Source organism: Triplophysa dalaica, chromosome 13, assembly GCF_015846415.1.
Source record: "Triplophysa dalaica isolate WHDGS20190420 chromosome 13, ASM1584641v1, whole genome shotgun sequence".
NCBI classification, from domain to species: Eukaryota; Metazoa; Chordata; class Actinopteri; order Cypriniformes; family Nemacheilidae; genus Triplophysa; species Triplophysa dalaica.
This window is the reverse complement of record NC_079554.1, coordinates 20,560,523-20,588,180: the sequence shown is the minus strand read 5'-3', so window position 1 is coordinate 20,588,180 and position 27,658 is coordinate 20,560,523. Positions and strand designations below refer to the sequence as shown.

Here is a 27,658-nt window from a genome sequence, read left to right as displayed (position 1 = left end):
CGTCCCCCAAGAAAGAGCACCAATAACTGCTCATGTCATTGTCTCTCTCGTTATTCAATTATATTCAAGGGCGCAGGTTTGTTCTCTCGGTCTGTTGGTGAGGTTGGAGCATTGCGTTATTCATTTCTTCTGGACAGCAGTGTTGAGCCTCTCAGGTCTTTGCAAATTCACGTCGCGTTTATTTTCGGGAACTTTTTCCGAACGCGCAACAATCGTACAGCGACTCTCCTTCTGCGCATCGAAAGGAAAAGCAAAAGTCTGGAAATTAATCTATCTCAAGATCAGTTGTCACAATGGATATTTATTCATCTAAATTATCACCTGCTGTGGATTATGGAGTGGGTGCGTTTCTGCTGGTCATTGGTAAGACTTTCAACTTTCTGCGTTTGGAATGAAGGGTGCGTAATGGCTAGTCTCTTCGTTCCAAACGATATTTCTGAACTCTTTCTTCCCCGATCGATGTTTGTAACATTTCACTTTACGTTAAATAACCTTATTCAGAAAACTATGACACTACTATAGCTACTGAAATAATCCGTGTTTTGGCATCATACTTTAAACTTTAACTTGCGCAGTACGAGTGCGTAATGTAGACATCGTCACCAACATGATGATTCGTTTCGTTCCGTTATTCTGCATTTGTATAGTGTCTCAGAGTCTTGGCACGAGCTGGGTGGGATATATTGTCACTTAATCATATTCATATTCTGTGTGAATGGGCAGAACTGGGTTTCCGTCAATAATGCAGATGTTGTTGACTTTCTCCTCATTAGAAGACTTGCATACGAGTCAATAAATTGTATGAAAGAATAAAGCTTGCCGTTAGACAACCAGCAGGGAGTCCGACTGCTCACCCAGACCGATTACACTTCAATATGTTTCCATGAATAAAAGCAGACTTCGAAAAATATGCTTTTAAGTAATGAAAATCGACCATAGAATACATAACGGAAAAGGGAACACAAAAGAGAGAAAGAAAGCAAATGAAGGAGTGTTAAAAACACTGATTTGGCTGTGGCTTCTCATCCGGTTGTGTTGAGAAATGCATGTGGATGTTGACAAAGAAGTTTTGTCCCACTTTGCAATTTAGAAACATTTATATCTTCGAAGACATTGAAATGAAAATGAACATTCTGTCATGAATTACTTATTGTTATTCCAAACCCGTTGGACTTTCTTCTGGAACACACACAAATAGGCAGACTGTTAGTGTGACTTACAACCTCAGTTACACTAAATCAAGAAAACGCAGCATCAAGACTTCAAAAATTAACTTGAGTGTTCAACGGTGGAAGAAATCATCAATGAAACGACACATCATAATTGTCCACACGCTCCAGTAACTGGTAATGCTCTGCAGAAAAAGGTCTGTGTTCCCCGGAGAACCAGATTGTGCCTTAGGCTGGAGGTTATTGATGGAGAAATAAAGGTAAAGGCCTCTGATGCAGGGTTATCCATGAATGTGCCCAAGGACCCTCTTGCATCTGTTATGTTAATTTCATATCTGATTTCATTATTTATGAAGGTTGGGCTAAAAAAGGAAGAGAGCGAGAGAGACTGATTAAAAAAATTATTGAATTTGAAATATGCATAATAACACTTCATCGGTCACAGAAAGGCACCTTTAAAGAAATGTTTTCTCCACTGGGTTTGTTTTGCGGCTAAAAAGATTGACGATGATTCAACTGAAAGCATTTCTAGAAGCACATCCTATATTTTGATTGAACATCATATTTCTATTTAGAAATCTCATGATTTCTGTATTTTCTCTTTTAAATTTCACACAGCCATTCTTTCCATTGTGGGGAATTTGCTTGTTCTTGTGATGGCGTACAAGAGGTCGACACAAATGAAACCCCCAGAGCTGCTGAGCGTGAATCTGGCTGTGACTGATCTGGGAGCAGCGATCACCATGTACCCCCTGGCTGTAGCCTCGGCGTGGAACCACCACTGGATCGGGGGAGACGTCACATGTGTGTACTACGGCCTGATGGGATTTTTCTTTGGGGCGGCTAGCATAATAACACTGACAATCATGGCCGTCATTCGCTTTGTCGTGTCTTCGACACTCCAATCGCCCAGTGAGTTTCTCAAGTGGTTTTCTCTTCACAGGGCACCTTATAAGAAATCATCAATGAGATCTCTTTAATCTCAGTTATGTCACCTAGACATAACTAAGAGGAAATGGAGGTTTTTGCTTAAGTCTCCTTTGTCAAAACATTGCTCTTGAGAGAGTTTCAGAAGCGATGTCAACCATGTCTCAAACTGAAATCAGATTTGTCAAATCTGCAATCAAAAGTCAATATGACTGAAGATCTCAATGTGAACTCAAACATTTCTCATCATATTTACTCAAATACAGATTATTTTACCTCTACATTCATTTTACACCTCCATACTCTTCATGGATCTAAACAATTGTCACGTTTGTTATTTAAATTCTCGTATGCAGTTTTAGGAGAAACGTCTAAGACTAAGTTGATATCACAAATGAGAACTCCAACCTCAACTCTCACCCTCCTTCCTCATGCTTGTCTGTCTATCCACAGAAGAAAAAATCACCAAAAGAAATGCCAGGATGCTGGTGGCAGGTTCCTGGCTCTACGCGCTGCTGTGGGCGCTCTTTCCTCTCTCGGCTGGGGCAAATACGGTCCAGAACCCTTCGGTCTGTCTTGCACGTTGGCCTGGAGAGACATGAAGGAACACAGCCAGTCATTTGTCATCACCATGTTCCTCATGAACCTGCTCATCCCGGCCGTTGTCATCATGTCGTGTTACTCTGGGATCGCGCTGAAACTCTACATGACGTACAGATCTATGGACGACACCAACCGCATGCCCAACATGATAAAGATGCAGCGTCGTCTCATGCTGGTGAGACCCACATGGAAAAAGAAATGACTGTACATGGTTTTAAAGCAACAACATAAAGAAACGTTACTGCCCACGTTTGTGGACTACCCTTTACTTCCGGTACACATTCGTAAACAATAGAGTGCCCTGTTGATTATTTCTGATAACAAGCAAAATAAATCGAGAAGAATCGTTTCTTGACTAGACGTGTCTCTCCAATATTTAGAATTTAGACGGCGATACCAAGCTCAACAACTAGATGTCAATGTACCACACGGTTTCTTTAAATGCCTCAAAGCTACAGGACCCATTCAACAAATTGTTTATTGAATAAAATTAACATACAACAAAATTCAACAAATCATTATGTATTATTATACAATAAACTCATAATATAAATTAATATTAACATGCGGTATTAAATCAAATATATTAGACACTAGCCAAAAACACACCAGAAGTTAACTGCAGTCCCGGCACTTGAGTCTGATGAAACAGACTATAGACGGTTTCAAGGCAACAACATAAACAAACTTTACTGCGCATGCGGCGCTTTGTGGCCCGAAGTTCCTGTTCACAACCGCATAGAATTGAGTCCCTGTAGATTATTTCTGATAATAAATAAATAAAAATAACGACGACATTAGCTAGCAAGTCAAAAGTATGTGTAGCTAGAAATGGGTTACTAAGAACCGTTCCTTAAAAGTGACAAAGTTAAACGACCAATTCAACAAATTATATGATTTTATTATTTATAGTAAAATTTAACAAATTATTATAAAATGAAATATAAATATAAATTGATTTAAATATGAATGCACATTTAGACTCGGGTAAACAAACACGGACCGGAAGTGAATTTCGGACCAGGTGCATGAATCCGATGAAATTGTCTTAAAGTGTACAAATTTGAATAATGCTTATAACCAAACAGATTTAAACCCCCATTGACTCCTATAGTAGGAAAAATAAAAATAAAATCTTCTGTTGAACACAAAAGAAGACATTTTGAAGCATATAGTAGCCTACAGCAAACAGTTCTTGGGTGCTTTTGACTACCATTGTTTTTTTCCTACTATGGGAGTCAATGGGGGTTGAGATATGTTATTCAAAAAAATTCTCTGTGTTCATCGGAACAAAGAAATTTACAAACACTTGAAACAACTTGAAGGCGAGAAAACGAGTTTTGTGTGAAATTACCAACTGAACAGCGTTCGTAACAATCATTTTGAAGTAAACTGTAGTTTCTACTGTAGTAATGCTGTATTATAGACAACTCGGATTTGGGGTATTTTCTCAGTGAGATGCGTCACTTGACATCACGGACAAGATGATGCCTCGCTCCTTGCAAGCTTATGTGAACAGTAAACAAACTTTAAACTATTTTTACAACAAATAACATGCATGAACGTTAACATATCCAGAAACTGACAAAGTGTGTTGTTCTGTCAGATAATATATCAATAATATCTGCCCTGTGTTTATGATGTTTCCTCCACTGACATCTGCAGCACACATACACATTTCAAACACTATATGAAAACTATATGAAAAATTGTGTTCGCTTTCACAGATCGCCGTGTTGATCAGCGTGGGCTTCATCGCCTCCTGGACGCCCTATGGACTGGTCAGCCTCTGGTCCATCTACCGGCCCGGTGACTCCATCCCTCCCCAGCTCAGCATGCTGCCCTGTCTGTTCGCCAAGACCTCCACTGTATACAACCCCTTCATCTACTACATCTTCAGCAAGTCCTTCAAACAAGAGGTCAACCAGCTGGGCCATCTGTGCGGCTTACCCAAAATGTGCTGCGCGTCGCCTACCAAAAATGTTCCCGAGAATACCATCTACCTGGTGTGTATGGAAAACAAGGAGAAACGAGAAGCGATCGAACAAACGTGTGGAAGGAGGAGAGAGGCCGAGACTCAAATAATGTCAAGTTGAACTCAATTGATTGATGGAAACTGACTTCTTCTGTTATCATTGTTCCAAATGCTGCATTTGAAAAGATACCTCATCACAGCACACGCGTCCAATTCTGCCCATCATTGACACGACACTCGTCTAAAGGGCAACTTTTCTTCTAGTTTAACATTCAGCCCACAGACTTTTACAAAAGTTAAGAAGCGATTAAAAATCAATTTAAAAATCACAAAGGCAAATCACAGAGGCATGAATTTATCAAAGATGCTGAATTGTACTTTTGACCTCTTTGATGATGTTGTAGGCAAACAGTAGGAGTTTTCGGACGTCCAAACGTACATGACCTGAGGAATGACATAACCATCCAGCCAAAGATGGTTTTCTTTGAGACAACATTTTATCGCTGTTCCTATGCGTGCATTATCAGACTCCCTTTGACATAGTTTGTAGCTATTTATGAGTTATGTACACATGTAAATCACAGTCATTTTGTTTTTCTTCATTGATGGTCACTGGGTAACAACACTGAGACTCACACTCCCTGAAAACCACCATATCTTCGTCTGTTAGAAAATGCCATTCATATCAACCGCAGAAGCCAAACTTAAGAATTTAATGGGTAGAACACATGATGCCAATACATGGTTTTGAACATGAATAATTGCTAAAGGTGATATATAGACCACTTCGCAAGATGTAAACACTGATCCAGAGGAACTTCCTGTTTCATTTTTTTATGCTCACACTATAATAAAAAATTGATTATTTTGTTTGTTGCATTCTGTTCAAATGTTGTTGTAGTGTTAAAAAACTAAAACAGGAAGTTCTTCTGGACCAGCATCGTTTATGTCTTCCTTTGTTTATGTTAGCGTTGTCCATACAGTCTGATAAAAGGTGTTTTTATGATGTCACAATTTTTTTAATGGTTCTATAGACCGTTACATCGGACACGCGCGCACCTGACCCCCAGTTAACGTTCACATTGTGTTTGGCTAGTGTGTAATAATAACTATTTATATTTAATTTATGTTCATATTAATTTATATTATGAGTTTATCTTATAATAATTGTAGTATAAAAACAATTTGTTGAATTTTGTTGTATGTCAATTTTAGTTAATAAACAATTTGTTAAGTGGGTTGTGTAGTTTTGTTGCATTTAAAAAAACATTTTGGACATCGATATCTTGTGGTTGAGCTTGGTATCGCAGTTTAAATTAAAATTACTGGAAAGACAAGTTTAGCCAGGTAAGGGTTCTTCTTTGTTTCTTTAGAATAATCTACAGGCGCTCTATTGTTTGTGAATGTGTACCGGAAGTTCAGTTGGGGGTCACAAAAGTGCGCATGTGCAGTAACGTTTGTTTATGTTCAGATGAAACCATCTATGAATATAATTTGTGTCAAACAAAATGTTCTTTAGACTACACAAATGTATAAGATAAATTGTCCTTTAAAAAAACTAAAAGGGTTCTTCTATTGCATCACTATGAAGAACGCTTTATAGCACTTTAACATTTTTAAGTGCAATCTTATAACCTATAAACTTCTCATGATTCAATGTTCAGTCCAACTTAAGAAATGTTTATAAACACCACAAGTGGCTTGCTGTATAAAACTATATTAAAGTCATATATATATATATATATATATTATTTTAACATCTTAAAGCTATGAGCATGGGTTTGTTTACATTATTATGACAAAAATAAAACAGGGAGGTCAATGCAGATGTATTTTGATCTGATTTATGAATTCATGATAAAGAATGATGGTCTGATGTCTTTAGCTGTTAAAAAAACAGCATATGCTGGTTTGGTTTGTTTTGATGCTGGTTTGTGCTGGTTTAAGCTGATCATGTGCAGGTCCTGGTCAAACCAGCATCAAAACATACCAGACCCAGCATCTGCTGTTGTTTTTAACAGGGAAGATTAACACTTCGTTGGACTACCTAAAAAAAAGAAAAAGAGACAATGTATTCTTTTTCAATTTTTTATCTAAAAAATATACAATTTAGAGATAGATGTTTAAACTGTGCGCTATAATATTGGCTGAACAAAAAAAACTAACCCACCAATGTCTGTGTTTATAAACTAAAAGCAACATGATTCATTTGTTTTGTCTGGATGTGTGTTAACACGCACATATTATCATATTATCAGATCACAATACCTGACCTATTGTAGATATATGTTACAATTCTTTGGTTACGTGCTAATATTTATTTAGGATGTTAATCATGCTGTCACAATGTGAATGTACCTTTGAAACCTAAAACGTGTCTTGAAAACTCAATGCATCCATATTTTCATGCCTCATATCTGTCATCCAGTCATTTTAACATTCAATAGATTTGTTTGCAATATAATGATTGTCTACCACGTCAAATTATACTGTCAGAGTTTATGTGACTGAAAATAACCTTCTGTCAGACGTACACACCTTGAGAAATATTTTCTCTGCAGATGACAGATTTAGCAGTTTAGGAATCCATCAAGAAGGTGTGCGAGCGGTCAGTAATGACAATGTCCAACATCTCCCTGAAAGCTTTTCAAAAGGGTTCATGCAACCAATTAATTCTTGGAAGCACTGGTGAGTAACATGAGTTACGCAGAAATGTGAAAGCACCAGTCGATAAAAAGGCAAGCCAATGCTTTCAAATCAACAAGGGTTTTTAGTCAAATTGGATTTTTGGCAGAGCAGACGTACAATCTGAGCATTAACATCCACAATTTTATTTCTTCCAGAAGCAGAAACAAACATCAAAATGACTATGATCATGTAGTGAAGGAGCATAACGCAGTGCTTTGTATTATGTGGAGTTGTTGCATGAGTGTGCTAGTGCATACCCTACAGAATATGAAAACTCAACCGATAAAGCGACAGATCACCAAACCCCATTTTAAACATCGTCTTGTCACACAAGAAGAATGAACAACATAATAAAATAACAGGGCTTGTGATGACACCGCAAACACCTCCAGATTGACATTTTAATGTCAAACTACACAAATCTGCTGTTAGGGTTCAATCAAACACAGCTTTGACAAGCCATCATTTCACACTGATAACATCTGTGATAACGGATAGAAAATCAAACGCCTTTCTTGGCCGACATGGTGGTTACATGGCCTGCCGGATCTTCTCCAGGTTTTTCTCGATGGTGTCGAGAACCTCCACCGCTGCTTTAGGAATTCTGGTCCCAGGGCCGAAGATACAGCTGACGCCGCTCTTGTACAGAAAGTCATAGTCCTGAAAAGAGTTTAGAGAACTTATTCCACAAAAACATTCAACTGGTAACTTATTATTTAATGGGATAGTTCACTCTAAAATGAAAAATCTGTCATCATTCACTCATCCTCAAATTGTTTCAAACATGCATAAATGTATTTGTTCTGGTGAACTTAAAGGAAGATATTTGGAAGAATGTCAGTAACCAAACAGATCACATACCCAATTGACTCCCATAGTAGGGAATATAAATACTATGGGAGTCAATGGCAGAGTTATTATAGTTTTGACTTAATATTTTCTTAGTATTTTATTTTCATGATGTTCATTTTACTTAACGTTTTAGCAATTTTGGTATATGCTTTTGTCATTGTATAATTGATGTGTTTGTTTTTTAAGTAGCTGTATAAGTTGAATACACTTTTATTTTGGTTGTATATATTCTTATAATTTTAGTGCTTTAAACTTATTTCAGTTTATTTTTGAGGCGACGTTTCAAAATATCCTTTGGTTACTTTTCTCCAATGATTTTTAGGTCAATATTTTGCTTAATTTCAATGAACAGAGAACAAGTTTAAATTTTAGCAAGCTTAAATAACCTTAATGAGGATGAGATCTGTTTGATTGCCGACATTCTTCCAAATATCTTCTTTTGTGTTCAGCAGAACAAAGTAATTTGGAACAATCCGAAGGCGAGGAAATGATGACAGAATTTTCACTTTTGGGTGAACTATCCCTTTAAGAGACATCTGAGAATGCTTGGAAGCCTTTACTAAAAAAAAAATGTGACGTCAATTGAACATGTTAATTTATTACGTTTATTAAAAAAGAGTGCATTTCAAAACTTTTTAAAATGTAAAGGAACGAACAGTTCTTGACGACGACCCTATACAAAATAAAAGTGCTTCACAATGACAAAAAATATACAAAATGTTCTATGGCTCCATTAAGACCCTTGAACATTAGGAGAAAACCTTCACGACTGAAAAAAATGCTTCCTATAAGATGGAATCTTCTGTGGCATCACCTTTATTTTAAAGACTGTTGAATAGAAATATATTGTATACGTGATGTAAACTCAACAGGAAGATGTTTTATAGCGTTTTTTTATATCTTCAAACCCTTCCTTACAGAGCGGATTAAACACGCAGGAGAAATCCCCCGTGTGCATTTTGACTTTGTAGTTCCCCGTTCCTCTGCGAGAGCTCAGGCTCCCTGAGGGCTCTTATACAAACAAACAGATTTCTTATGTCTTTTCCAATTACCGCAGCTTTTACCTCCGCTCGCGAATCTCTGCCCGATAATCCAACCAAACACTCAATAGAGGTGATTCAGCACTTGGGGGATGAGGAGTGTGAAACGTCAAGCAAGAAGAAAATCACCAGCGCTTTAAGGCATTCAGAGATCATTAACGCAACTAAACATATCGTAGAGATGATCTGCTTTATCAATTTATTCATGCAAAAGCCAAAACCGAGCCATTTAAGGGCAGAATTCAGGAGGTTGAAACTAGAAATAGTTACAGCACATTCCTCTTTCTTCATCTGTGCTTTGTGTACATTTGTGTCACGGGTTACAGGGATGAAAAAGATTTATTTTTGTACTAACGTTGTCTTTTAATGCTAGTCTTAATGGTTGCCAAGCACCGTTCAATAACCGAACAGCATATATAAAAGATCATTATGCTGGAATTTATAGACCGACTTTCAGAGATACTCCTTAGCGAGAACAGTTATACATTAATCTATTTCTGGTATAAATAGTTTGTCATTATCATCCTAAAGTTGTTCCAATTCTAAATAAATGTTCTGATGAACACAGAGAAAGATATTTAGAAGAATGCTTTAAACCAAACAGGCCACCACTGACTATCATAGTAGGAAAAATAAAATTAATAAAAACTGTTAGCTTCCCTACATTCTTCAAAATATCTTCTTTTGTGTTCAACAGAAAAAAGACATTTCTAAAGCAATTCTCCTCGTATGTAACTCAAGAACTGGAAAAAAAAGCTGGATGTCCTACGTCCCAACAAATACATCCATACAGATTTGTAACAACTTGAGGGAGACTAAAATGGAGAGAAATTTCATTTATGGGTGACCTGTTCCTTTAAATTATAGTTTACTGTTCTGAATGAGCACAAATCCATGATTGACCACTGGATTAGATCAGATGTTTGCGCATGTGTTTATGTGGGCTAAATTCAGGTACAAATGTCCTTATTTAACGGAATTTCCCCTATAAAATACATTAAAAATAATACTTTATTAGTATGATTGTATAATTGTGGTATGAATTAAACAGTTCATCACAACCTGAAAGATAATAAATGTATTGTTACAGTAACACCCAGTCTATGCCGGACACGATGGTTTGGTGTAAACAGGGTGTTACATCTTTAATTATAATCTATCATAGTTTTTCTGCTTAATATGAAAATCTGTTTTCTGAAAGCATCTTTGTGACCATGCACAATTGTGAAAAGCGCTTAATTTGACATTCATGATTAAAACTAATGTGATGTTTGTACCATTCTGTGGTGGGCAATTTCAGCATCATGAATGGGAAATTTTAAGTCAAAACTTGAATATCGAAATATTCATTCTCAGACGATGTTCTTATTACCAATATATTGAACCAAATGTTTATATTTGAGTGAACCATTGACGATAGAAAAATATCAGTCTGTTCAGGAGTTCTCTATTTAAAAAGAGGAAATTGGGGTAGTGTGGGGGAGATAATGATTCGGTTCTCCTCTATCTGTATCCTTTCATTGGTAAAAAACAGATTAAGGCAAAAAAAAAAAAAATAGGGGAAAATGATCACGTTATGGATGTGGCAAAAAAGGAGCAAACATCTTTCAGTGACAAATTACTTAGTAGGATTTCTGTGAATTAAAATGTACAAAGCAAAAGCAATTATGCCCAACAAATGGAGAAGGGATGACTCATTATATAGCATTAAATAGTTACGATATTTACATTTTCAGGTGCTCATTATGTAGAGCTTGAATGGATGTGACAAATCACATACCTGACTATGGAAAACGCTTTAAAAAAATAAAAAAATAAATGCTTTACTAAGGAGATACCTCACATGGGTATTTAAACCACCAAATTTGACATCTGACTTATCCATATGTTGAAAACCTTGATTTTTTTCATCTCAAGGTTGTCATTTGCATGGACTTGCCCTTTCATCAAAAAGCAGATGAATGCACATCGCACAAAGCTTTGGAAAAAGAAGCAAGCGCTGCGTCATTTGGTGAGCGGACATCGGTTGCTACACCGTGGTTCTGAAATAGCTAATTTATGTCACTCAAATACCACGTGAACAATGAAAGAGTCATTCAAACGATTTTTAATGGAAGTGAAAAGCTTCTGGCTGAAAAAATCTGTCACCTTAAAGATTGTGAAGGGTGAACTTTTCAAGAAAAATAGGTCAAGTTTATCTGCGTTTTGCGAAGCTGGTAGAGCATTGAGTTAGCAGCAAAAAGATCAATCGATTGATTCCCAAGGAACACACATACTCATAAAAAACTTCCTAAAGATGGCTTTAAATAAAAGTGTTTGCTTCGTTCATAAATGCAAATGTTTGACTGCGGGCAGATGATACCTGGGGTGGAATGACGCCTCCGCAGATGACCATGATATCTGGCCTGTTGAGGTTTCGTAGCTCTTTGATGAGCTCGGGTACGAGGGTCTTGTGACCGGCCGCCAGTGTGCTGATCCCCACGCAGTGCACGTCTGCATCCACAGCCTGCTGAGCAACCTCAGCCGGGGTCTGTCGTCATAGAAACAACCCAATCACACACAATGGGACATAGAAAACACAGGGAAATGACATTAGACCTGAATGCACATCCACACGGGGATGCGTGACCCCATTGGTAACCCCTCCAATCAAGTAAAGACAAATTTGTATTTAATCTGCAGTTCTATGTGTTGTGATCAAACCTCAGGAGTGAGAAAGTCATACGACAGCATGACAAGACACGTGAAAACTGTGATAAAAATCCAGAATAATAAATACAAAATATCTAAATACAAATATTACTGTTGTATTGTTCCGTGCAGTATTTGAGGTCTGATAAAATACTGAGCATCTTTTCTGTTATTTTGACCCGTTTCTCCAGTTTTTATTTTCTGCAATTAAAATGCAACAGAATGCAAAATGCATTACGGTATCATAAAAATAACGTTTTTATTTGAAATCTGGGAGAAATATTGTTACTAGTTCACAGAATGAAACAAAAAACAATCATTTTACCTAAACCTGTAAATAGTAAATTCAGAAAAGTGACAATAAATTTGAAATGGTCTCTTTTTGTGCCAACATGGTAAAAACAATGATCATAAAAAAGTCTTTCTTGCTTTTTCTTGCTTGACGGAAAAACATCACAAAATGGATCAAACTCTCTGCCTTCCTACACGGTCTGATTCATCAGCCAAAAAACACAAACACACAAATTCAAGACGATTTTGACTGACAGCATTATTTACTTATTAAAAAAAAGATTTGATAGATTGAGTGATCATGTTTTTGTAAATTATTTTGTGAATAATAGTGTGGATAAGAGAGTGGATAATAAATAACTGGATTTTAAATAACTTCAATAACGTTAAAAATCAATCTTTAATCTTCAAAGCCTGTATGAGACCTTCTCTACGGGATTCCTGCAGCGCACATGAGAGGACGAGATTCCTTTTTTTGCATTTGGTAGACGCTTTAATCCAAAGCAATTTACATTGCATTATACTATACATTTGCTTTAGCGTATGTGCAATCCCAGGGATCGAATCAAAGACCTTTGCTTTGCTAAACCCAAGCTCTAACCAATGAGCTATTCTAGATTGAAAACCAGAAGAAAATGGAAGTGTAACTCACCATTTTCTTCTGCTCTTCAATAAAAAATAGCTCATAGGTTAGATGATGGCATTATCAATGCCAAGGTCATGGTTACCTCTGAGTTACGCTTCGCCTTTCTTCTGGCTTTCAATATAAAATAGCTGATTGGTGTTAGCAACACCAAGGTCATTGATTCGATCCCTAGGATTGCACATACTCCAAAACAAATGTATATATTTATCTGATCTCCCGAGCCGTGCCTTCAATATTCTGACGTATTCTGCCTCATTCTAAGAGATCGGATAGATTTATATGTCACTCCAGTGGGATATGTGTAGGATTAAGAAACGTTAAGCTCTGGAACCATGTGTCAACTGGTTTATCATGTTAACACATGATGACTTTAAGACATCAGTTACACATGCAAACAAAAGCACTTTTAAACCGCAAACTAAACTAGAGATGCATTGATATGGCATTTCTGTGCCAAACAACGGACAGTTCAAATGAAAATTTGGTTATAAACTCCCATTGTAGGTAAACTGAAAATGGTAGTCATGGGTGCCCTTGAACTTTTCGCGTTCCCAAATTCAACAGAACCAAAAAAATCCTATTATGGTAGTCAATGGTGACCCAAAACAAAAAGTTGCTAACATTTTTCCAAACATCTTATACTTTGAATAACAAACCTGGAAAAGTGGCCCAACGTCCACATCGAACCCGAGATCTGCAAATCCAGTGGCGATGACTTTTGCTCCTCTATCATGACCGTCCTGTCCCATTTTGGCCACGAGCAGACGTGGGTTTCTGCCTTCATGCGTTTTAAACTGCACGACCCTGTGGGACAAGCGAGATTCTTCTATCAAAGACTGTTGAATGCACAACACACACTACAAACTCAGGTTGGGGTCTGACCGCCCTCTTGACGTTCAAGTGCACCAGACTATTGAAAAAAGTCTTGTTGACACGCTCCCAGAGAGTTCAAATGTCCACATCACAGTCACAGTGCTTTATAAATCTATTATAAGAGCTTTCAGACCATGTATGAGCAGCAAAGCTAGATTTTAAATTCAGTTTTACTGCCTTAATTCTATCTAACGTCGCTCACCTGTTATGTGCCAGAGCGATCTCCTCGTGCTCGCCGAACTCGTTGCGGTACGCTCCGCTCACCATGCGCGTGCTGGCCTTGTGCTCCCCGAAAACAGATTTCATGGCATCTGTGATCTCCCCCACCGAACACCTAGAATGCAATAAAATCCTGTTATCTGAGAATGTGTTTTCACCAATATTTTGATTTAGCCATTTGTTTCAATTTCACTTAATGATGTCCAGACATCATAGAACATTTTTTTAATAGATTTTACGTGAAATAATTTTGATAAAAATTAGGGAAATTTTTTAAAGCTGTGAACTGTACTGTTTAAATTGAGTAAATGTAAGTAAAAAAAATAAGTAAATCTGAGTGACTTAAATATTTATATTAGAATTCAGCAAAAAAATATTAAGTGTATATTAAAGATATTATTGGTTAATTAAATACTTATTTTCTTCAGTAAATTAACTTATATAATCATGTCAATTTGAGAGAAATTAACTGTGGGTTTTAAATCATTTTTGTGCCCCACAAAAAAAATCAGTTAAATGATTATAAAGATTTTGATAAGTTAATATAACTCTTTATATTTGTGATATTTACTAATCCCACAGAATCAATTTTCGAGTGTTTGCGCAAGTTTTCTATCTTAAAAGGGGGAAAAATCGGAGAAGGGATGGCTTTTTGTAGAACATAAAACATGATATTTTAACGTTCATTTGCCTATTGATGAGGAATATAGACTGTTATTTATGTCACAATTCACTTCCTGACCATCAAAAACTATTCTTCAAAAAAGCTTTAAAAACCATCAGACTTCACATGGGTATTTAAACCACCAAATATTGATGTTTGACCTATAAGCAATGTAAAAACCTTTGGAAAAAACTAGATTTTTTTATGGAATTGCCCTGATAAGTGTCCAAAGTGGGTGATCAACATTCAACACCACTTTCGTATAAATTTTTGCAATGTGAAAAATCGCCGCTCAGGACAGAAGAGCACCTGGTTTAACACATGCTGTCAGAACTGTGTAGGTTTCTAGTGTGCAGACTGATGAGACATCACACCTGTATTTTTCTCTTTTAATTCAAACTGTGGCGCCTCCGGTTGATTTTAATGGGGTAGACGGGGGTACAACACAAAATGTAGTTTGGCTGAATCAAGACACCTGACTGAGGTCGATCTGCGAACCACTGCCTTTGTGAATTTAAAAACTGATTCAACAAGCTGAAATAAAGAGGCGTTCACATTATACTGTTACTGTATACACATTATATCTTTTTTAAGCTTGTGTGCTTTAGTGTTATCTGTCACTTAAATAAATATAATAATAATATATTATCTTTCTGACTGATGTAAACCCTGCAATTCTCCTTAATGAAAAACTTTTAAAACAATTTTTTACAGTTATAGTTATGTGTGAACGGCTGATAACAAAGGGACCTTGATCAAGGGGGAATCACCTTGGGGGAAAAACACATTTTTGAAATGTGTCCAAATAAAATAGAATTGCTAACAATGTACATGGAGATATAACACATTTGTTTGTTGAAGTGTTGCATAAATTCCTACATGAGTTTTGATTCAGTTCACGCTAATTTCTATGTAAAAAGGGTTTCCATTTTTTCCCCTATATTTACTGCATGTCTGCACAGTATAAAAATCATTACGCCTACAGACTGTCCCCACGCAGACTTTTGATCAGATTGTTGTTTATCAAATGGAAAGTAGACACACCGGGCTCTGGCAGCCTCCACGGCGAGCTCCAGTAGGTTGCCGTCACCGCTGCGTGCACAGAGTTCGATCGCATCCAGGCATCTCTTCGCAGCACCTGTGTCTCTGCTCTCTCTGACCTGCGATGCAAACACAGCCTCGTTATACGATCCAAATGCTGACATGAGATCAGCCACAGCACGAGAAAGCAACTTTATCTTGTTGTGTGCACCCCATGAGCACTTCACCAACACCAAACTTGTGACTCGTACTTCTAGTTTAGTTTTTTTTCACTTAAAGTTTCCATGAAATCGAAATTGTAGTTTTGGGCCCTTTTAGCATGCATATGTCATCTTTAGGGATATCCAGAGCCATTGACAGAGGGAGTCGCGTCCAGTCCGTTGACTCCAATGAAACCTCTCAACAGATCGCGGAAGTTAGTAACGCATGGAGCTGCGGCTCAACAGACCAACTGAGGTCAACTTAGTAGTTTAATGAATTAATAAGTGAAACAACTTCCAGGAACTATCTGAAGCAGTGGTTCTCAACTCTGGCCTGCGAGATCCATTTTCCTGCTGAGTTTAGCCCGAACTCTGATATAAAACACCTGAACAAGCTAATCAGCGTCTTTACGAATTGATACGTTCAACTTAATGCGGCGCTGCGCAAATCTATCAACTTATGACATTTAAGTACTTTAATGCGATAAGCCAAACAATCTGCACATCCCCACATTAAGTTGAGTGCATCTGTTCCTGAAGTCACTGATTAGCCTCTTCAGGTGTTTTATCAGAGTTGGGGCTAAACTCGGCAGGAAAATGGATCTCGCGGGCCAGAGTTGAGAACCACTGATCTGAAAGCTTCATGAATCACGTGATGTTCGAACGTGAAAAACAAGATTCCAGTAAGTTTGTTTTGGTGAGCCTTTCCCTGAAAGCATGTGAGAAACCGAGCAGGATCTTATTAGGTTCTTATTACAATATTAGCGACCCTTAATCTACACAATTCCATTAACGCCTCTGCCGCAATTGTTGCTGCAAGCGGTGTGCGTGACGCAAAGGCAAAAGTTCGAGGACCTAACCTCGAAAGAGACAGGAGTGGATTTATTACATTTTTAGTGGAAATACCTCAGAAACCATAGGTAAAAACCTGCTTGTGCACTTTAAGGCGGAGTACTTTATCAAACTGGGACAGTACAAGCAGGATTAGCTTCAAAGTTGTTCCTTGAGAGGGATCGAGACCAATGGAACAAGACAAAGTTATCGATGTATTTATCAACAGTCTGAATTGACGAACATGTGCCCTATATACAAGTAGGATAACGTTAGCACATGATAGCGAAAGCAGCCAAGTCGGTCACAGGCTAAATAGAACATTCAAAGCCAGTGTTAAACTGGCTCTATGTTTATATTTTATTTGCCAAATGGGAACTTAGAGTTAAGCTGTATTTAGGTTAGGTTCATCATATGCGTTAATGTGTTCAGCTGTTAGCTTAGCTACTGAACAGGTTTTTTTCATTTTAAACGTCTCAAATCATTCGTCATTAGGCTGAAAAATCTGTCAGAGCAAACTAGCTATGCTCTCACGTTGTGTGTGTAACATTATAACTTGTCAACGACAAGCGCTAAAATCCACGTTATTCAGCTGAGATCTGCAGGTGCACAAACCGTGGATTTAAGGCAAACATACACGCAAAACGTGACCGCATTAGGATGCGCTGTTAGCTGTGACGGATTTTTAGTCTCCGGACGAATGATTTGAGACGTTTAAAATGAAACTAACCACAGAGGAGTTCAGGGAACATAATTTAGCTAAACCATTGCCATGGCAGTACTACACGTGTGTTGTGTTGACACGCCGGAAGGAAGGGGGTGGGGTGCGATGTAACTCATTATTTTTAAAGGGACATGCACTAAAACGGGTTGCTGTGAGCAGAGCTGTTTTTGACGAGGCAAGAAGGGTTTTGTTTACAGAGGCATTGAGTGTTTTTAAGCGAAATATGTTACAGACATTTCATGAAGACCCTAAAAAAATCATACAACTTGTTGAAAGTGCTCATCCGATGAGTCAAACTATGAATGTGAACAAACTACATGACCCATTCAACACATTAGTTATTTAATAAAATGGATATACAACAAAATTCAACAAATCGTTTCTTAATTACAACTATTATACAATAAAATAATAACACAAATTAATAATAAAATAAATGAAAAAAATATATAAATAGTAACACTAGCCAAACACACACCGGGAGTTTACTGCAGTCCTTATGCGCACGTCCGATGAAACGTTCTATAGAAGATTTTAAGCATTCAAAACTTACAGTCTCAGTTCCACCAATAATCATGACATCATTCTGCACTTCGCAGATTTTGGCTGTTTTAAAAAGGGAAGAACCACTCAATACATCTAACAAAGCTGTGCATTTCAAGGTGCTTCGGCAAATCTTTAAAAGAGAACATTAATTCAGGTTCATTGTCCTGACGCTTAACCTCTCCGTGCAGGTCACATGGCAACATGAATTCCTCATCACGAGGCTTTTGTGTCTCTTCAGAGCGAATCTAAGAGAAGCATGCTCCTTCCAAACTACAGCCCATGAGCGCTCATTCAGGGGGAAATGATTTGAGAAATCACATAAAGCCTTTTCAGGCAGTAACATTGTGCCGAGGCGTCTGTCCACCTCCGTACCCACAGCCAGACAGCACAGGTAAACAGTGAGGGGACATGCAGGCGGATTGAAACCAAATATAATTTGCAGTATTCCAAGTCTGAAACCATTGCACCTTTCTTGTTGTTTTGTCCAGTTTTCCATTTCTGTATACAAATCATACCAAAGATATTTTGGACAACCATTAGATTATAAGTGAACAAACATCACACACCAAACAATCCATCGCAGCGGGCATTTCAGAGGCGTTTGCACTTTCAACATCAATACATGGACTGAAGTCACATCAGAATCCTGCCAACCGTCCGCTTTTATCATCAAAGATGAAACTGAGGTCTATTGTGTGTTGTGACAGAGCCAAATAGGACTATAGTCTTCAGTCGGGGGAAAGAGAAATCAACCTCAAAGTTCCAGAGTCACAGCGGGCTTTGAAAATACGAAGCACTTTTTCTTTATCCTCACCGACTGCGAGGGATAATATGATGTCAAACTGTTCCGCAATGAGTGTCACGCTGCAGTAACGACTGGTGAAAAAGCATGGCAGGCTTCATGGAAAACGCATGCAATTCTTTCATGAAAACTCGTACAACCGAAAAAAGAACAACAAAGAGGGTGATTTGGGAGAATCGATAATCTGTCGTCTCTTTGAGGGGCACAAAGTTCTACAATGAGGCTTGATACCTGATCTGACAGAAGGGATGTTTCGTCTTTTTAGCCAAAGCTGACAATTGTCATAATTTACTCACCTTTGTGTTGTTCCAAATCTGTAATGTCTTTGTTCTGATGAACACAAAAAAAGATATTTGGACGAATGCTTATAAACAGACAGCTCTTGCCCCCCCATTGACTCCCATAGTAGGAAAAATAACTTCGTCATTTTTTTTTCTCTGTTGAACACAAAAGAAGAGATTTTGAAGAATGTAGGACAGCTTTCCTACAATTCACAAAAAAATACATTCTTACTAATCATTTTTGTCCTGTTTTTAGTCAAAATATCCAAAACGTCTTAAATCAATATACACTTTTTCACTTTTTTTACATACTTATTCTTGTTTCATGAAAAATAATATAATGATTGAGTAAGTTTATAGTAAAAACAAGCAAATAAAATCTGCCAGTGGGGTGAGAAAAATAAACTGGAATTTAGTTTGACCTTTTTCTCAAGTACCTAATTCAAATGTATTTTTCTCACCCCGTTGGCTGACTTTTTTGCTTGTTTTTGCCGTAAACTTACTTAATTCTTAAGTTTCCTCCATAAAAAGAGACTTAGGTCAGTTTTCTTGTCAATGAAGTGCATCATGATTCAAGAACGCTTAGATATTTGTACCGTAAAACAAGACAAAAACACTTTTTTTGCAGTGTACTATGGGAGTCAATGGGGGGCAAGATGTGTTCGTTTACAAGCATTCTTCCAAATATCAGAACAAAGACATTTATATAGATTTGGAACAACTCGAAAGCGAGTAAATGATGTCAGATTTTTTTTAAAGATGAAATATCACTTAAAATGTATATACAGCGATAAGTACAGTTTAAGCCGTCTTCACCTGTCTCAATAAGATGTCTTATGACACATTTCACCTTGATAATGTCATACATAACCGATAGCTACTTGTTCAGCAAACATTTATGGATAATGACTCATCTGCAAAGCTCATCGCTCTCATGCAAACATTTGTATTGCACTGATGATAAAAGAAAAGCACCTCCGCCCTTACGTCTCACGTGGGACAAAGAGGATTAAGTAAGTACCTCCGACCGCGCATTATATGATGAAGTAACAGTACTTTACTGTGCTAAAGGCATACGCTCGCTGTTGGTTACCTAATGATAAAACTCACGCTGGGTTGAATAAAAGCCCTTGATTAGGTAACATTATGAAATGCTTTGTTGGGTCAGTTAAAGAGATACGAGACGCCTGCTTCAACAATCAATGAAGACTGAACTGAACTGACCTTTCTTAGCTTTTCGATCTGCTTGTTTCGCACGGCTGTGTTGTCGATCGCTAGCACATCCACTGATTCCTCCTTCTCCAGGCGGTACTTGTTGACCCCTACAATGACCTCGGAGCCTACAGACGGAGAGACAGAGAGAAAGCGTCAATACCTAGACCTGAAAAACAAAACGGATGAATGTGAATTGAACAAGTCAGACAAGCTTGAGTTTAAATGACCCATCAAAACCTTTCAGCAAAAAGACATGACCCTTGTAGCTCTAGATCAGAAGTCGGAGGTTTAACTCGCCGCCTTTTTCTTATTCTCCATCCTTTATTTGTTCTCTCTCTCTCTCTTTCTTTCTTTCCTGCATTTCTTTCTATTGCTTTTTATTATTATTCCCTTTTCTTCACTCTCTCTTGATGTCAAATGTCTATTTAAGACAGCGGTTCTCAATTCCCCCTTATAAAAACGTACAAACTTAAACTTAATTAAAACAAATTCTGTTCTACAAAGCTGGAACATAAATACTTTTGCTTGGTGGTCTTATTTTTCTGATGTTTGATTATATAAAATTCATGACAAATGTCTGTATTTCATATAATTACTTCACTGATACCAATAGCCCATTATTCAGAGTCGTATCTGCAGATACAATAGTTTGGTGGTTATATTAACTCACAACAACTGAATTCGGAAGATTGAATTAATATTTTATAACTTTCTGAATGTTATTAATTCATATAATGACTATTTTATGTCCTGGCTCCTGCCTGACTTTTATCCTTCTTTTAAAACTCAAAATCCACAGACCCTTTATTTTATGTAATAAATAAACCATCGCTCTTTCTACCGTCTTTCTTATGCCCGCATGTTCTCTTCCTTGCTTCAACATGAGAAGACACGCGGTCTCAGCCGACGACTATGGTGGCCACCGTCGTGTTTGGACTGAGAGATTGGTTGCAATTCTCAAACTCACCGCTAGTTACCGCTATAAATTTTAACTCTCCCGCGGTTCGAAGTTCAAGGTCTGCTTCAATGCTTACATCAAGTAAACCAATCAGAAACCTGCGAGATCAAAGCACTGAGTGTCTGAGTTTAGCACACAACCACAGTGGACGGTCAGACAGAAGCTGAGATCTCTGATAAAGAGAGAAGCTCGGCTGGATGCTCATACGTGTGAGTGAGCGGAGGAAACTTCAAAGAGACTGTGACATTTGCTCAACTTTATGATTGTGAGGAGTGTCTTGAGGGTCATACACAGCCCATGGAGACCTAACTGTGCTTGGAGTCTTTCAATAAATAGTCAAACAATGTCCAACATACCAAAAACAAAAGACCCATACTAAAAAATCCAATGTTTCAGTAAAGATTATTGAAAATATTATTTGTAAGAAGACTTGGTTCTGAAACAGAGAAATTAAACACCTGAACGAAAGGTGTGAGACGTGGATGTCGTCCCTGCAGATGTTTCTTATCTTCTTCATGGATTCAGTTTACATCTCCTGACCTCTCTGGACTCAAATAGGCTCATTAAAGAAGTATTTAATGATAACCACAGGGTGATCCATCCCAAATCAATGAACCTGTGCCGCAGGCATTAAATAAACAGACGAGCATTATCTTTAAAATGTGAATAGGTAAAATAACGCATGCTTTAAAATTCCTGCCAAATCAACCTGAAGTTAATTTTGATGACCAAAGTCAATTGTGAACTTCAGACTCTAGGACTGCATATATAAGCATGCATGCATGTGAAATCCTAATGCATTTTAAATGAGAAGTGTATGCATGTGGCATAATTACGCTATCATGACAGCTCTTTTATGGAAGCGCATGAGAACTGTCTGACATCTAGTGGTGATGTTTTTTACATTTATCAGTAGTGCACTGATGAGCAGACGTCTTTAACAAATGCACCTCTATTCATAGAGGTCACATAACAGGACACAAACAACATGCTCAATTTATATGAACTGATGTTAGTTTCATCATCATGTCTCAAAGCAGTTAGGGAGAGTTTACCTAAAAATAAAAATGCGGTCGTTCACATTCATGTTATTTAAAACCTGTTTATGACTTTTTCCCCCTGCAGAACGCAAAAGAAGATATTTTGAGTAATGCGTGTTGCTTTGTCTGTCCACACAATGGTAGTCAATGGGGGCCAATGTTGTTTTGTTAGCAACTTTCTTCAAAATATCTTCTTTTGTGTTGTGCACGAAAGTCATACAGGCTTGAAATGACGCGTGGGTGAATGAAAAGGAATGAATTTTCATTTTGGGTTGAACTGTCCCTTTCTACGAATACAAAACAGTATAGATTGAATGCACTTGTCAGTATCTTCGAACAAAAGTATCCTCAGTTATTTGATTTATAGGAAAACATCTTTAGTTTGTGATCAAACTAAACTTGACTGTTGCACGAAACAGAAATATCTATGAGGTATCAGTTGAAAAAAAACTTCTTGTGTGCATTGATCTGTGATGCCATGAGCTACCGGGTTGCTGTACTGAAGAGAGAGAGAGTGAGATAGAGAGAGAGTGATAAACACACCGGTCTCTAGTGTGACATCGCATCCACTTATCTGTGGAGCTCATGAATGTTCATCTCTCATGAATATTAAATGGTCAATCTTCACCCTTGCTAAAAGGCAGGTGAGCGGGTGCAAGCTATCCATCAGGATGGAAGAACAGGTGACACGGTGCTACATGCTTGTTGCTAAGGTAACACCGCCACATTTGAGAAAGTGATCGAAATCGAATGGACAGCTGTACAGTAGTAAAGAACATCATCTCACATATGAACTCTTCCTGTAGCTTAAATGACAGGATATGGTGTTAGCTGGCACAGGTCATGGGTTCGAATCCCAAGAAACACAAATACTGATAAAACCACCATGAATAAACGCTGACATATGATCACGTGTCTAGGCTTTTCATTGTGAATTTAATCACGTGTAAAAGGTGCATCCAGTAATATTGTACTTCGGCACCTGAATCGATGCGAGCTTGTCTGCGGGCGGCACACTCCTCAATGCGCAGTTTGGGAATGCCTTCGGCCACGGCGCGAGCCATCCCACCCATGTCCTCGATCTCTGTGATGAACTGAAATAAAACATACAGAAATAACATATTTAAACATTGTTATTAAAACATATTTTCTAAAATTCATCCCATGCCAGCACATCCCATACCACAGGACGTTTTTTTTGTCATTTTAAGCAGAGCACCTTTTTATCCATCAATAGCTCCAGCAACTACCCAGAACACCAAGCAACTGCCTAGCAACACCATAGCAACCATATAGCTTTTAAACTTCAAATGCTTCCATGGATTCCACAGAAAGCCAAATCTTCCATTCAAGGACGTGTCAAGCCAAGATTCAAGACGAAATAGACTTTTCTAGATATGGCAAGTGTATAAAGACTACATGGCAAATTATGAAACACTGTGTCAAATACACTTTATATTATGTAGACATGCCATGGGGGCAAAAATCTATTACTGAACAGTGAATCTGGCTCACAAACACTGAAATTGTTCAATGTGATAAAGGAAATAAAGGTTAGTATCGGTCCAAACCTTGAGCGCAGAGTTGTGCATGTCATTGGTGAGGGACTCCATCATGTAAGATCCACCCCAGGGGTCAGCCACCTTCGGGATGCCCGACTCCTCTTGAATAATGATCTGGGTGTTCCGGGCGATGCGGGCACTTTTGACGGTGGGGAGACCCATAGCTTCGTCAAAAGAGTTTGTGTGCAAAGACTGTGTCCCTCCGAACACGGCCGCCATCGCCTCGATCACCGTACGGATCACATTATTGTAGGGGTCCTGAAAGGCAGATGTGAAAGATTCATTTGATGACTCCAGCATTGCTTTACAGGCAACTTTTTGCATAATGGATGGGATTAGCTTTATAAAAATGATTCAAAAAATTAAAGTGTGACTCCACATTAGTTATCAGAACTGAATTAAGTGCTAAAAATACTGCTGGAGAATGAAACCTTATATCCGCCATGATGTCACACAAAAAGAAACAAATATCTCATCACACCTTCGTTTACAGTTTAAAGGCTCTTTAAGTCAAAGCTGTTGTTTATCCTCAAAGAGCGACGGCTACGAGTGATGAAGGTACCTGTTCGGTCAGAGACCATCCGGATGTCTGGCAGTGAGTCCTGAGTAGAAGAGATTTGGAGTTCTTGGGCTGGAACTTCTCTTCGAGCAGTGTAGCCCACAGTCGACGCGCTGCCCTCAGCTTGGCGATCTCCATGTAAAAGTTCATGCCGATCCCCCAGAAGAAAGACAATCTAGGAGGAAAAGATACGAGCAACATTTATCTTTCGCATACATATAAAAATGAAATGTGCTCGTTGACTGCAATGCAGGTAAAACACGGCGTTCAGGAGTTACTTTGGTCAGGATCAGGAGTTACTTTGGATTAAAGCATCATTCAATTGCAAATATATTTTTTTAGAAAACTGTTTATTACGGTCACTTTATTACACAACAGACTACACCTGTAACTGATGTTTGATCGACTAAATATACTTTGTCTTGGCCAGACAGTCATTTATCATATGAACCTGGGTGCAAATTCGTCGATGGTGAGTCCAGCCTTCAGTCCCGTCCTGCAGTATTCCAGTCCATTGGCGATGGTGTAGGCCAACTCCAAGATAGCATCAGCACCGGCTTCTTGTAAGTGATATCCACTGATGGAAATGGAATTAAACTTGGGCATATTCTGTAGGAGGAGAATTCAACACGTTACAAACTGGAGAGATACAACAACAATACTCAAACCCAAAGGAAAAATGTTAGTGCTTGGAAGTTGTTCTTTTACACCTCGGGAGGTCTGATGGAGTTCTTCGTTGCGTTTTATTTAAGGATCAATTGAAAATCACTTTAAACTGCTTAGGAAAAAAATGGAAACAAACTGCATATGCAGGTGTAAAGTGAATGTAGATTGTAAAGGTAACATCATTTTGGTTCGGGTAAATACTTCATTGTCAGATCTTCCATAATATTGACTTTTGATTGTAGATTTGAGTGAGCTCAGTTTGTCACATTCTTCCGAAACTCTGGAGACATTGTGCTCACCGGGGGACTGCATTTATTTACTTATTTAATTATTTATTTATTAGAAATTAATCATTCGAATTATCTTGCTTGCTCTATAAACACCATGCACTGGGCTGTGTTTTACCTTTCTGTGGTTTTCTTATCTGCTCCTCTAAAGCTGCTTTGGAACAATGCACATTGTGAAAAGCACTATATAAATAAACTTGAATTGAATTGTGATATTTCAGACTTTTTTTTTTCAAGGAGAAAGAGACGCAGGGGAGAAAAAGTTTCCATTTGCTATTCATTTCATCTTACGTCTATTGTCTAGGACAAAGTATATACACCGTAGATATAAAAGAATATATATATTTCTTATTGTTTAGAGATGTCTAGACGTGCATTTGCAGAGGCAAGAAATAACAAATAAGCAGACCAGTTTATTTTTGATGTGAAGGGTCTGCAGGCTTTTGAATTTAACAATGTAGTAACCGTAATGCAAAAACGTCTACAAATTTATCAAAACAAAGACTGTACTAAGTTATTGGAGCTGAAATATTCCAGAAATGGGTGTAGAAGAACACCTTTGTGTACCTTTGCGCTGTAGGCGAAGATATCTGCGATGACGTGCATCGAGGGCTCTGGAGGGAATATGTACGTGTTTCGCACCATGAACTCTTTGAGTATGTCGTTTTGGATGGTGCCGGTCAGATTCTCCTTGGCCACGCCTTGCTCTTCTCCGGTCACGATGAACATGGCAAGGACGGGAAGGACGGCACCATTCATCGTCATGGAAACGGACATCTTTTCCAGCGGGATCCCGTCGAATAGCAGTTTGGTGTCCTCCACTGTGTCGATGGCTACACCCGCCATTCCCACATCTCCGTAAACTCTGGGATTGTCCGAGTCATACCCTCTGTGTGTGGGTAGGTCAAACGCTACGGAAAGTCCTTGCTGACCCGCTGTGAAGACAGAACGTTTTAAACAACTCCACATCGAAAACAAGAAGACTGTAATGAAGACATACCTTTAATATTATCCCTGTAAAACTTATTGCTTTCCTCCACAGTGCTGAAGCCGGCATACTGTCTGATGGTCCACGGTCTGTAGGTGTACATGGTGGGGTACGGCCCCCGTGTGAAGGGGTGAACTCCAGGCAGTTCATCTTTGACTGCGGCAGTGTCTATCTGAGTATACACAGGTTTAACGGAGATGCCCTCTGGGGTCCTCCAAATCAGATCCTCTGGATTTTTTCCCTTCAACTGTTTCTTGGCCAAGTCGGCCCAACCTTGGTGGATCTTCACTCCATCCTTGTGTTGGGCAGTGGTATGGAACTGTCTAGGACGGTGTTGGGTGTCAAGGGACGAGGAGACTCCCAGCAGCCGGCAGGCGGTGAAAGATGCGCATGCTTTGCGTGCAGTCAGCATGTTGTGTGTGTTAGCAGGTGAACGTTTAGTTTCTCATTGGTAGCTAAAAGACAAACAGTTTTGAACTTTATAAACATATTTTTATAGGTAGGACAAAACACACTGTTAAAAAATACAACAGTAACCATAACAGAAATTCTAATGGTTATAATTGAAATATAACTTGTTTAAATGGAAATCTATACAGGTCTCTGTGGGTCTCTTCTGGTAATGTTTTAGGGGTCTCCAGGTGGGATATAATCTAGCAAAAGGGAACCAATAGAAGAATACCATTGTGTCCTACTGTAATAAGAACCAAAAACACTTCATACGCTACAAGATAAACAGTTAATAGTTCATTAAGGCATTTTTAATGATAACCATTAGAACATCTGCGTTTTTCAGTATTGCATGACTGCTAACGATAAAATTCAACAAAATACTCTCATCAAACACTCAAATTACAGACTTCCACTTTCTGCAGTTGAAGTTTTTGTTTTTTAGGTCACACTGTTAAAGGCCTTTGCATAATGCCAATAAATAAACAAATTAAGACAATGCATGACAAAATCAGGTCTTTTATACGATATTTTTATACATACATGTGTTTAAAAACAAAACCTTTATACACGAAATTACAACAGTTTCTGACCTTGCGTGCGTCTGTTTTGCCAGCGCCACTGACAGGCGTATTGTGCTCCAACCAATCAGGTTTAACAACAAACGAGAATCAACCAATGAGCTCAAGCTACGCTCGGACCCGGATGTGCAGTAAATGTACGGTCCGGGTGAATTTGAGGCGTTCAATCAAGCGTTCCGATGTTTCAGAATATTGAAATGTTCTGCGTGTTTTTACACTTCATTAATGTGTTTCAATTCATTTATTTTGACCAAGTCACGTAAAATCGATTATAAATGACATATTTTGG

At 38.2% G+C, this 27,658-nt stretch overlaps 2 protein-coding genes across 2 annotated transcripts; one reads left to right on the top strand and one right to left on the bottom strand.

Moving 5' to 3' along the window:
- On the top strand, positions 1 to 5,059 carry opn8b (opsin 8, group member b). Its single transcript, XM_056764988.1, is given in 5 exon segments — positions 1 to 363; positions 1,788 to 2,081; positions 2,550 to 2,627; positions 2,630 to 2,874; positions 4,427 to 5,059. Coding segments are annotated over 5 exon segments (1,056 nt in total). The 5' UTR covers positions 1 to 293; the 3' UTR covers positions 4,796 to 5,059.
- A 2,430-nt stretch (positions 5,060 to 7,489) lies between these two features.
- On the bottom strand, positions 7,490 to 27,478 carry mmut (methylmalonyl CoA mutase). The gene is made up of 13 exons (XM_056765208.1): positions 27,382 to 27,478; positions 26,351 to 26,793; positions 25,918 to 26,285; positions 24,849 to 25,006; positions 24,401 to 24,572; positions 23,848 to 24,096; positions 23,259 to 23,370; positions 20,288 to 20,403; positions 15,683 to 15,798; positions 13,958 to 14,089; positions 13,539 to 13,686; positions 11,617 to 11,784; positions 7,490 to 8,022 (listed from the first exon to the last, which is right to left on the bottom strand). Exons 2-13 carry the CDS (start codon positions 26,748 to 26,750, stop codon positions 7,894 to 7,896), a joined length of 2,268 nt encoding a protein of 755 aa, XP_056621186.1. The 5' UTR covers positions 26,751 to 26,793; positions 27,382 to 27,478; the 3' UTR covers positions 7,490 to 7,893.
- Between the last annotated feature and the right edge of the window lie 180 nt (positions 27,479 to 27,658).